Source organism: Haemaphysalis longicornis, unplaced genomic scaffold (assembly GCF_048455015.1).
Source record: "Haemaphysalis longicornis isolate Haplotype H1 unplaced genomic scaffold, Haemaphysalis longicornis Haplotype H1 scaffold_7, whole genome shotgun sequence".
NCBI lineage: Eukaryota > Metazoa > Arthropoda > Arachnida > Ixodida > Ixodidae > Haemaphysalis > Haemaphysalis longicornis.
In genome coordinates this window covers 94,160,379-94,173,249 of record NW_027526422.1, presented here as the reverse complement: position 1 = coordinate 94,173,249, position 12,871 = coordinate 94,160,379, and the positions used below count along the sequence as shown (strand labels likewise).

General features: G+C 47.4%; 1 protein-coding gene across 1 annotated transcript in view; it reads left to right on the top strand.

The window, feature by feature from the left end:
- The window catches only part of LOC144146407 (solute carrier family 13 member 2-like), a 38,157-nt gene that overhangs the window by 19,314 nt on the left and 5,972 nt on the right, over positions 1–12,871 (top strand). Inside the window, exon 8 of the mRNA XM_077678362.1 lies at positions 5,325–5,411. Coding sequence (XP_077534488.1) covers positions 5,325–5,411 — 87 coding nt within the window. The remainder of the gene's footprint in view (positions 1–5,324; positions 5,412–12,871) is intronic.

Genomic DNA, 12,871 nt, shown 5'->3' with positions numbered 1-12,871 from the left:
CCCCAGGGCCTACTTCGGAAAAAATAGTCACATTGCCCTAAACTCGTCGTGCATGCTACGCCCAACCTTTCCCTCCTTTTTTCTGTGACAACCGGGCATGTACCATATACGTTAGTCCCGCAATTATTTGGATTCATATCATAGCGTTCGCCATTACAACACATTTATGGTTGATCCCAGGTGGCTTAAAATGATTCCTCGGTACGGCACAATAGACCACCAAGGTGTCGTAGGTATGAAGCGTGAAACCCGAATTTAGAATTTTCGCCATGTGCGACAGCGTGTTGCTTTTCCATCAGCCTCTCACTGGATGCGGGAACGCTTTTCTTGGTGGCAAATTCAAGCGACTTGGCGGCGCAACAAGTGTGTGCACGTTCCGCCATCTCTTGCCGCGCACGTCGCCTGTAGGGGAAGTATGAACTCATGGGACACGGGGTTTGGTTGGGGACAGGATAGTCGTGAGAGGTTCTTTCACGTCATGGAAGTGGCGGCCAAACCACCCGATCCCGTGTCGCCGAGGGCTGCTGGTGGCGGCAGCTGGTCGGCACTGGCCCCCTCTGGCGGCGGGTGCTCCCCTCGACGCTTGTTCGTCGGACGGGTGGATCACGTCACGGCTGCCATGTTAGCGGGGAAGAACCTTTACAGACTTGGCTCGAATAAACCTTCATTTAAGCCAAATCCGACTTCGTGTTTGGAGGCTGACCACGGGGGGAGTCCTTTGTCTAGGAGTCTCCGGCTCTGGCAGGGTGTGGGGGCCCGTTTCACCAGGTTAAGCTTGGAGCCGGCTTCACAGCTGGATAGCTGGGCCGCCCACTCTGCAGAGCAAGAATGGGGATTCGGAGGGCGGTCAAGTGTGTGGTAGCATTAATTATACTGTGTGGTGAAGCGTACCTCTTTTTGGGTAAAACGACCGTTGTGGCGACTCAGAGTTAGGGAAAATCAAGTGCTAAAGCGTTTAGGGAAATAAAAAAAATACCCGCAAGCGTTGAAAGCAGTGATTGGATAAGTGAATGACAAAGCTCCTGAGCCGAAACTGAAAATAAGTAAGCGCACCAAACGAAAAAGTGTGGTCGATTCCTCTTTCATAGGAATCGGTAACACACGAAAGGGAAATGAGCAGCGACATTTGCAGCTGAGCATAATTTGCGGGTCGGCGGCTGTCTTGTGGGTGTGCTTGGTGAGCGACGTCCTGCTGGGGGGGTCGCTTCGGAAAAGGTGTACTGGCATCACTTCCGGGACCGATAGGGCATCAGTGAAATCTTGGTGTATTGCGACCTAAAACTCTTTCCTGCTAAAATATAAAACCCGAAAACGAACAACCATAAGTGTAACGTACTCTTTAGTACTAAAGGTTGCTTCCCCGCAAGGAGACCTAGTGTGCAGGGGTGCACCTTTTACAGGCCACTTGCTTCGTTGTACTGGCGCCACTTCCGTGACGGATACGACGTCAGCGAAATCTTCGTGTATCCGGAAATAATACACTGTCGCGTTAAAAAGGGAAGAAATTAATGGAATATACCGTTTGTTGATTGCAAGCAGGGCATAGACACACAAAACATTCATATTTTAGATGCGACTGCATCTCATTCACTCTCCTTGTCCCTCCATACGGCGTTGTTGTCCGTCCACACCCCTCCCCCTACACTATAAAAAAATAGTTAGCGGCGCCCGGTTTCGAACCCACGACCCTGTGGGCGGAACGCGAGTTACATGGTGCTCTTCCCACTGCGCCACAAAACCGAGACAGAATCATATGCTACGAACGTGCCTTATATCCTTGACTCATTCAAACTACGTCAAGAAGCTACTGATACAACGCATGATGGGGCAATGATTAACACTTGCAATAAAAGAAAAGAAGCTCCCACTTACAGCAACAATGATGGAGTAAAGGTCGTTGCGACAGCGAAGCCCCAAGCATACCACTTAGAGAGATTGACCAAGATTGGCCAATAAAACATAATAATAATCATAAAACATAATAATCATACGCGTTCCCGACACGTTTCACGCGATTGCAGAATCAATCCAACGGAAACACCAAGTGAACCCCACGATGCGTCGCATCTACACAGGGTTCCCCTCGCGGGGAGGTGGGCTTAATTTTAGCAGAGGAGCTGCTGTAGGCCGAGCCTTTACGTCCGTCTGATGAAAGTCGTGAGTCAGGCAGGGGTAGGAGCAGGTCCCCAGACCCGCCAGACGCCTCGCAGAAACTGTTACCAGGCCCACTCATAGAGGTTGCAGTGGCCTCGTAGGGCGAGTTCCTTTCCCTCTCGCTAGAGGAGGGAGCTTCCCGCCGCTGACGTTTAGCTGCCGATTCCTTTGCGTCAACTGTAGAATTTGCGTGGTGACGGAGCTGCCGTTCTCGCCGAGCGCCCATTGACATTGAGGCGAAAAAAGACGACCCGCAGCTCCGCCGTTTCGGAGAATTTCACACGGTGTGGAACTGGGTTTAGTTTCTTGTTTTCAGGGGACACAAAGACTAGTTTGCGCCAGGTGCGGATGAGTGCTTTCTGTCACGAATTGGTTCGAATTAGCAGAGAATATCGTACAGACTGACGTATGCTCCCCATTACTTAGCTCATCATAAAACGGGGTTTCTCTAAAAACACGTTTTAAACAATATGTATTAGATGCGACTGCATCTCATTCACTCGCCTTGTCCCTGCATCCGACGTCGGCGTTGTTGTCGGCGTCCGCCCCTCCCCTATTCTCCTCGCCGCGTGAGCTGCGCTCTCCGCCGCTCACCCCCTCTCCTCTCCGATAGCGAACACTCTCTCGCGAGGGGCATTGGATTGGATTCGAATGGATTCGCTTGGATTGGAATGGAATGGATTGGATTTGATTGTATTAAAGTGGATTGTGTTGGATTGGAATGGATTAAGGGGATTGTGTTGGATTGTGTTGCGTCATAGCCGCAGCATACGCACTGGCGCCGGCGCGTCCCCTCACCGTTATGTGCGCCATAAAATGCGGTGCCTGCGCCGCTCCGCTCCATCGTTCCAGCGCCGTTCCTCCGCTGTCCAACGCTGCAACGCGAACCCCCTATGCGTCGCATCTACACAGGGGTTCCCGCGAGGGGAGGTGGCAGTTTTGGGTTGGACTTCGGAGCGTCGTCTTTTGATCGCGTTTAGTCGTAGCGCACTCTCCTTGATTTCGCCAGTGTCGATATTTTCCCCAGATATCAGCGTCCTCGCCATTTTTGCGTTCGCAAGAAAAACGTTTGAAACTTCAATAATGGAAAGCACTCACACTATGGATTTTGTTAAAATGATAACAGACTTTATTTGTGAAAGTGTTCTGTTTTCTATTTTTATTGGTTTTAGTCAATCCGCCATTACTACATACTGAACTAAGCTGCGTAAATCCGCTTGGAATGTAGCTCTTGTTCCAGAACAAACACAAGTTTTCGTCACAAAACTGCTAAGGGGTCGTTGTAATATGCAAGTCATCGATAACGGGACCATGAATACAAAATACACCATTGTTGAATTTGAAAGAAGCAGCCGTTGGTAGCCCACTCCGCTCGATTCCGGCCACAAAATACATTTTTAACTTAAAAACGGTAGAAATATTGAAAAAAAAACTTCAAATTTCGCGTTGTGGGGACCTGGTATGGGCAGGAGTGAGGTTGTATGAGCCAAAATAGAAAACATGGTTATCTGGGTGTTAACCAGAGCTCTTCGATGTTGGAAGTTGCGAAACTCCGTATCAAAAAACGCCCGCACCTGGACACCCCCTGCTTTGAATCGTACGTACGGTGGCGCCACAGCGGTCACAGCACGCACTATCCAAAAGACAGTAATTATTCAAACTGGCAATTTTACGTTAAACTTTATTTTAAACGTCCATAATTTTTTGTTTTTGTACTTTGCTAATTATTCATTGTTTCAATTGTTTCAATTATTCAATTGCGGTTTCTTGCTGCTATAGTTTCTGCGTCTGCGCAACTGGTTCGACCGATTGGCGCTTGCGCGAGCACTTCGGCACAACCATAGGTCCGACCTGAAGTACTAAATTTGCAGTTCACGTTCGGCCTACATCACACTAATTGCCAAAACTAATCCAGTAGCTGATCAAGTGGCTCTAAGTAATCCTTTACAGCTTGCGTAAAGCGGTCGAAGGGAATTTTTAACTCTTGTTTTTGCCACCGGAATACCGCAGGTGGCGCGCAGTAGACGGCAATGCGCAGGCGACAACTCATCTCGCTGAACACACGGTCGCATTTTTTTACTACTCTTGGTTCAAATGCATATAAAACGCTTGCATGGTTGTACACGTCGGGCTTCTTCGGCACAACAAATTTACGTAAGCGCACAAATACCATTTTTTCGCCCAGGTCGTCGAGTGGCGAACCGCGTTGTATAGCCTATTTTGTCATCAATAGATGGCGCCACTCTGCGGGAAAATTGAAAACAGTGGACCAATCGTAGGGCCACTTTTTGATGTATGGGGCCTATGGGGAGTTTCGCAACTCCAATATCAAGTAACTCTGGTCTTAACTGCATGTTAGTATTCAATTTAATCGATCAAATGGAACTAGTGTCCCCACTACAATCGCCCAGTCATGTTTCTAGGTGTGGTTAAGGTAGGCGACCGCCAAAAGCACAAAAACGATTCCGGGAAGTCATGAAAAATCGCCTGAAACTGGCTGGGGAGTCACCATTGCTTTATATTTTTTTCCTGAAACCATTACTATTTTGTCGAATTTTGCAATAAAAAATTAGCAGTGGCTTAGCTCGGCTATGCCAGGATACACTTAGCTTGAGCTTAGGTTCAGCAATCCAATCCAGTCCAGTCCAGTCCAGTCCAGTCACTGCTCCTCGTGCATGCGCAGCACGGCTCTCCAGGAGCCACGCGAAACGACTATCAAGCGGCCCCGGCGCAGCGTCAGACTTGGCTACTTGCGCAACGGAGGCGCACTTCTGGGCACGCGTCTGCGCCAGTGCGTCTGCCGCGGCTATGACGTCACTCCTCTGGAATGCGCAGACCGGCGAATGTGCAGACCCAATTCTCTACACACCCGTACTCCAATTGGATTGGATTTCCAACCCAATCCAATCTAATGCTCCTCGCGTCTGCGCAGCACGGCCCTTGGGGTCCACACGAAACTGCTCAACCTCGGCCAGTGTAGTTTACGCTACAAAATTGGTATCAATGTTATCGGGCAAAGCAGCCTTTTTACTGAACAACACATGCCCTTCGTGTAACGCTGGGCCCTCAACTGCACTTTATGACGGCCAAAACAGTGAATATAAATTTCGTTCTTCCAAACACTTACGCCGATGTGGTCACTTAGAAACCGCGACCTTTGGTTATTCCAGTGGCAGGGCGATGACCATTGCCCCAGAAACGGAAGAACGGATCATGAAGGACATCCAGAAACGATGCGACGATCTTGGCCACATCAGGTAAGTTAGTCTTTTTGCAAAGCTTCACAATGAGCAAATACAGAAAATTCTCGTTATAATGTAGTCAACGAGACAGCGAAATAATTTGGTTTAAGCGGTAACTTGATGTACGCGACGGCTTCAGGAAAGCGAAGTGCAGTCGAATTTGCCATGAAAACTCCGCGGATGGGGAAAGTGCGATATAATAGGTGAACTATACTATACTAAGTGCGATATACTAAGTCTTCACTGTGTTTCTTGCGGTTACGAGGAGTGTGTAGAAGCGTGTTCAAACACAGCATTATGTCCTGGTCACCGCCAACGTACAGAGGCTCTTCTGTGTCTTTTACACCCTTACAAAACTTACACCCTTTCTGTCTATATCATTCTTGTTCCCTAGCAAAAAACACACGCATACCAGAAAACAAACACCCTTCTAAAGTGTGTTATAAACGAAGGAAGACACAATATAAAGCTGTTTTCTTGTGTTTTGCTAAAGTGTAAGGGTGTTGGATGTTCTGTAAACCCTATAAAAAGTGTTTTGTTGTGTTTTTGCTATGGTGTAAGGGTGTTGGATGTTCTGTAAAGCCTATAAAAGGGTGTTTTGTTGGGTTTTTGCGAGGGTGTAAGGGGTTTGTATGTTCTGTAAACCCTATAGAAGGGTGTTGTGTTTTTGCTAGGGTGTAAGGGTGTCAGTTAGAGGCAGCGATACAGCGAAAATTCTCCTAAAAGGGCCTTGCAGCACTTACCATCGACTACTTTGAATATATGTTGGGGTAAAGTCTATTGTTCAAGCAATCTCTTCCCGCAAGAATTATGAGAATCCATTCACTATCACCGAAACTACGAGCGATGAAAAATTGAGCAAAATTGTTCCCTCTCAACTCGACCGCGGACAACGCGACGAAAGCTGAGCGCTCTCTCCCGGAGAGGGGGGCGGCTCGAGGCGTTCTCTTCGGCGGCCTTCGATATATCACAGGCCGGGGAGTTTTCTCATTTTCTCCGCAACGTGGAGGGTCTATTTCCGGTCTGGTGCCAGAAAAAAGCAGGCATAGCTGCCTGATCGTAAGCGCGCTCTCACGCTGGTAGGGAGTTTTTAAAGCAATAAACGTTTGTTGTCGAGTGGTCTTGTTGAAAGGGGAGTATTGAGTTCCTCAACTCCGAGCGCATTCAAAACACAAAAATACCCCCTTAAACTGTGTGCACAGGTTCAGGCATGGAAGAGGTTGGTACACAGCGCCGACGACGGCGGATGGTCACAGGAAATGCGAGAAATAAGCCGCGAGGTTTACCAGCTGCAGCCAATAGCACAGCCATGGCCTCAATGACGTCGTTTAGGCCATGCCATGGGTGCATAATGAGGAAAAACTGAAGAGAGCGCGTTTGGTTTTTCCGCGTCTTTCACAACAATTTGACCGCTCACCGCTTCACGTGCACGTCTATTCCTGGCATTGTAATCTAAACGTCGCGCAGGTTTACTTGCCCTGCTCAAAAAGTGTCGTAGGGTCCCTGTAAGAGTGTAATCTCTTTACAGTCTACCAGCTTTTCTTCCCCGCTCCCCGCGCGGCCACTAAAAACCAAGTCTATTACAGCGTTTGTAGCAAGGGCAACGACAAAACCATCTGAGTCAGCCACCGCAAATAGTTCGTCTCTTTGTTAACGATTCTGTGCACATCGTCGAGGTAATCATCCAAGACCTCGTAATCATCACCAACCTCTTTTGGGACGATGATGATTAGCAGTTATTCTCTTTTTCTTTTCTGATTTTTTTTCTTCTTTTTTTTCTCGTCCCGCTGTCTTGCTGCTCTGTGTGTCTACCGGGCTTTTGGACCGGTAGACACACACAAAAGTTGCCTGCGAGCAACTTTTTCCCTAATCGTCCGTCGTACTGTTTTTGTAAGCTTTACGAGAAAATAAAATAATTCATCCATTCATTCATTCAGATTACAAAAATATCGGTCATGTTTAACTCTTTAAAGCCTGTATTTTTAGGTGTATAATTAGCACCTTTGTATTTGTCACACCATCCTCGAAATGGTAGTTCTCCCGGAAAAAGCATATGCCACACCGGCTTATAAGGCACACCGCTGCACAAGACGCACATTTTAATTTAAAGAATTCAGTGACCGGGAGTACCGAGCGTCTTCTACCTCGTAGGCAATGCTTTCCAGAGCTGCTTTATTCAGATCCCACGAACACCGCGAACAATAGCGTACCTTGCGCCATTTAGTCGAATCCATTGAAATCGCCGTCCTCCAGGTTGCTCACAAACAATATAGAGCCCTGCTAAATAAAATCGCACGCGCTTTCGAATCGAGTATTAGCTGAAAAAGAGGTATAGTTGATCATCATTATGGATATAGCTGAGCAACCGTAATCGCATGTTTGGGCGAGCAAAGCGTTGAAGAATCGCCACGGAGTAGGCGCTTTCATTGTACTCAAAGGAGGCTTTACGGCACAACGCGCATTGCCGTGAAGCTGCACGAAAGCAAAAACCCCGCGCATTATCCGCACCCTAATTTGTCACTGAAATTTTCTAATTGATTGATTGTAGGTTTTAACGCGCCGACGCAACTCAGGCGATGAGGGTCGCCGTAGTGGAGGGCTCCGAAACAATTTTTACTGCTTGGGGATCTTTAACATGCGCCAAAATCTCGTACACACGGGTGTTCTTACTTTTAGCCTCCATCAGAAAAAGTGGCCGCCGTGGCCGGGATGCGAACCCGTGTCGTCGTGATCAGCAGCACAACGCCTTAGCCACTGAGCCACCGCGGCGGGTTCGTGCGATCACCCTAGCCGCCCTCAATGTGCGAGTTAATTTTTCTTCTGGCTATCCTCGTATTTTCTGGATAACAAGCGCAGGAGTAATTGTAGGACTTGACAAAACATGATCGCCTAATAAATACAGTCGTTCGCTTCGTGTGCGGTCCGTCATCACGCTTGAGAAATGCACCCACATGTTTGTGAGGGCTGGGCTTTCGTCGTCATGAAAATTTTTGTGAGCTGCACAGGATGGCGGGCTCGTGCGCTGCAGTGCTGGCTATAAATAAATTCTTGTTGCTCTCTTGGTGTCTCATGTATTCGTGGTGTCGTGGTGTCTGGTTGGTACTTTCTTGCGCCTTAACCGTGACCTAGTTCGGTACGTACTTATGATAATATTATTAATAATTCATCATCATTATATAATAATAATAATAATAATAATAATAATAATAATAATAATAATAATAATAATAATAATAATAATAATAATAATAATAATAATTGCTTGCATATTTTTCTTGCCAGTATGTGTGCATGCGCAAAAACCGTCCGCATGCATTGCCTTTTTGCTATAGGGACAGGGTGGCCGTTGTATGGCCCCACCGTCGCTCCAGCGTACAGCGCCGCCCGTGGCGAACCGTTCGTCAGTGGAATGCCGGTGGCAGTCAGCGCAGCGTTATTGTGCATGGCTTTCTGCCGTTTTTCTGCGGTGCGCTTTGCAAAGCGTAAATAACTACAGGGGCTTTTTTCATATCGGTAAACCTTGAGCGTGGATGTGACCTTTACGAGGCATGCCATGTATGGGATTTACGCCCACACTTAGTATTTTGAAATAGCAGACGACGCTCAATGCGCCAAGCTGGAAGTCAAGCTGGAAGTGAAAGTCCTTTCCTTCATGCAATTCGTTCATGCCTGCATGCAGTTTCGCGTATCGAGGAGTATATTGCAGCTAAATGCTCCCACAAAGCTGGTGTGTGCAACCGATTCAGGAATGCTCCGGTGCTGGCCTTTGGCAGTTGATGACGAAAGACGAAACAGCGTCGTGCACAAGCGAAGGACAAAGTTGGGGGGCGCCTTCTAAGATTTACCTCAAAACAGAAATTGTGATGGACGACGCTTTCGTAACTTCATTAACTACGGCTGAAACGTGTTTAATTTCACAGAAATGCTCTTACTACAGTCATAGGGAATTCTTTACAGAATAAATACCGCCTGATAGAACGTTAATGCTTGTTGTGGATAAGCATTGCTTTACAAGAATTGCAATGGTTGCTGGCTAGTATTGGTTAATGGTTTTTTAAAATCCAATTCTTGCGTGGCTTGAAGGAGGATAGACAGGAGGGTGCCGAAAACCTGTACTCAGTTTCACAACCGAATGCTGCGGTTGTTTTACAATCTGCCCCGTACCGCTGAAAAATCATGCACTTCTCCGTCTAACGACGATGATGGTTTCTCGCAAAACTTTCTCGTGCGGCTTTCATTGGTTGCCTTGTGGATTTAAACTTCGACTACTTGAGCTTCGAATTTGACCAGCCCACAGTTTGGTAGTCTTTGACCAATTCCCATTCGATTTCGCGCGAAGAAAGCTTTGCGTTCAACCATGGTAATCATCAGAAGGAGGGCTAGATGATTTTGCTGCTTAATTTTGAACTTCCGTGCACCCCTCTCCAAAGCTAAACTTTTTCCAGCGTGTCGGAAATGTGTCTGTACTGGAGGACTCGGGGTGATGCACCCATATTTTAGGCAACTAATCGCGCGTTTTTGGCGTCTTCGCAAGGCATTACACGATTTTTTAGGTACTCTGTAAATATTACTTAAGCATTAAAAACCCCGGCTGACGTTAACACTGCCACATTTTTAACTATCGGTGCCAGCATTTATTTCACGCAGGTGGTAAAACGGGAGGAGGAGGAGGAGGGATGGGTTGTAGCTTGGGCAGTTGGGTGGGTGAATAACTTGCTGATAAAATGACCACCACAAACGTGGGAGGTCCACTTCTGCATTCAGGCTCCCATGCTGTCACAGTGTCGCTCAACAAAAACAAAGGCACAAAGCTTACGGTTACCGAAAGAAAGTATAAACTACCGCAACATTTCTACGGCTACAAGGTAATTCATCTCGTACGCAAGTGCCTTTCTCTTCAAAGCACACGTATCCAGGTATCCCAGCGCTAAGGCTGGAGTGGAAGCAGTAGTCATTGAAACCAGTGAAGATAATTTAGAGGGGTACAAATGAATACTAATATTCGTAATAGTTTGATTGCTACTCAGATCACGCGGAGCCATGCGCAGAGCGCTGCCAAAAGTGCTCATGTCAGTGTAGCCCGTTCCCAAACTTAGAATCGTCAAATAAGTTTATGTAGTCGTTAGTGCATTTAAGTAGAAATGAATACTAATAATAGTAGTTTTATTTGTACTCAGAACGGGTGCAGCCAAGCGTAGATCGCTGCAAAAAGCGCTGATGCCATTGTAGCCGATACCCACCTTTAGAAGCGTCCGACAAGTTTGCGTAGCCGTTACTGCATCTAAGAACCCAACACATCTGTCTAGACTTCGTTTCGTCTCGCATGTCCGCCCACAACACCACCAAAACATTCAAAGCACCGAAGCAAACACGACAAAAACAACAGGAGGCTGTGTAGTCCAATGCACCGGCTCATTTCACTGACGAGGGGAGCGCCGAGTGGTGGCGCCACCCGTCCATCTGCCCGGTCCCTATAGGTTGTATTCACTGAAAACGACCACGGACATGGCCGAAGCGCCATGAACATGGCGCAGCTTCTGCCACTGCGCCCGCATGCCACACAGAAAAAAACACAGGAATATGCGTAATCTTCTCCGTTTCAACTCGATTCTCAGCGGTGGTGTCAATGGAGATGTTATTAATCGCGCTCACGTTGGAGTTGAGGCATTACTTTGCGTTCGGTGGCGTAGAATTTTGAACGTCCAACACGCATCATGTGCCTAGCGCGGACAAGTACCGCTATCCCGCGGAGCCCGACGTAACCAGTGACGGCGCACTCACAGGGTTGCCTGCGTGCGTGCCTCGCCAGTGAATACAACCTATAGACCGTTCCAACGAGGGCGCAGCCATCTTGAGTGCGCAGCGCCCTCTGGTCGCTGGCCGATTTGCTGGCTTGGGCGTTTGCTCTGCGGTGCATGGACGCCAGTGGCGGCTCGGTGAATTTTTCGTTGTAGCGCGTTGTACGTTCCTTTCCCTAAGATACTTTAAATGGGGAAGTTGTTGCATAGGACCAGTTTAAGCGAGCTGGCTTAAATTGGCGGCCTTTTGGACCGCGGTGGAGCTGAAATTCGCCTCGAGGTAGCGTGGTCCACGCTGGGTGACAGATGCCGTGTCGAACATATGTTTGCGATATTTCGTCACAATTTTTTTTGTTTGCGTGTGTGTGCCCGGGATCACGTATAGCACGTATTTTTATAGCTTTACTGCAAAACTATCTAAACGATTGTTAAAACGATCTAACCGTGATACGCCTGGCGCCCGTGGGCAACAAGCAGAAGCGGGTGTCACTGTAACACACTTCTGGCTTCATATTCCTGCAGGGTGTAATACAGTTAGTTTTGGTGAACTTAGTAAGTGTTTGGTATATTGTATAGTTTGTATTAAATCTGATCGATATATCAACACCTCACCCTCAGCTACCACTGCCGCCAACTATAAACGAAACTTCCTCTCTATAATTCCGAGCTGCTGTGCAGCAAAATTTGGCCGTGCAACTAATGTACAACATAAATAAAATAAACAGCACGGCTCATATAAGGAATTATAAAGCGTTCACCGTCCGGTAACCAGACCAGCGTTCGCTTTTGGATTGCTTAGTTTGATGTTGCCAAAAAAGAGACGTCACATTTCGGTAACAGACTGAACTCATGGCTGGAGTGAGTGAGAAAAAAAATTTTATTTTGCCCGAGTCGGGGACGGGGGAAGAAGGGAGCCGGAATCCCCTTCAATAACCTCCCTTCCGCTTTTCCCTTAGACTGGCTGGAGAATAGGACATCTTAGGGAGGTAGTAGTCAATGTGAAAATGTCCAAGGCCAGCCCATGTAATACTTGGAGGTGGGTATGCCGCAATGTGACCGCAGCAACGGTGAAGATTTCGGGAACTAATACCATCTGTGGCGCGCGCAAGTTTCAGTGACCCATTTTAGTTCGAAAAGAATTTAGAAGAACTTGATGCCACTACTCCAAATTACTTGTACAGAAAGTGCTCAGCAGAACAACATTGCCAAAAATCTTGCGTGCCCTAAAGTGCGCAACTCACAAGCTGCTAGTTTAGCTCAATTATTAGCAGCATTTGATTAAAATAATGCGTCAATGAGTTGTAAACCCGCCCATGCGATACCTACAAAGTGTAGTCAAAGCAAAGGAACAGCCGCGCCAGGCCCGCCGTGATCGGCGCGCACACTCCAGACAGGGGGAAAGGCGGCGGCGCGCCGGGACCGCTGAGTGCAAAAGTACGTTTCCCCCTTGCCCGATGGAACGGTCTATAGGCACTACAGTTTGTCTACATATACAGGGTGTTACAGGGAAGACTTTAAGTAATTAAAAAAAAAGGTTTTTAGAGGTGAAATTGTTTTTCTTGCTCGAAGTGGCTAGAGGCCATGGCGGACGCAATACAACAGGTTCAAGTGCTATTTACCGAAATAATTGGCGATAATTTGTTAATTACATTTATAATTATTCTAGTTAGGTGTTTC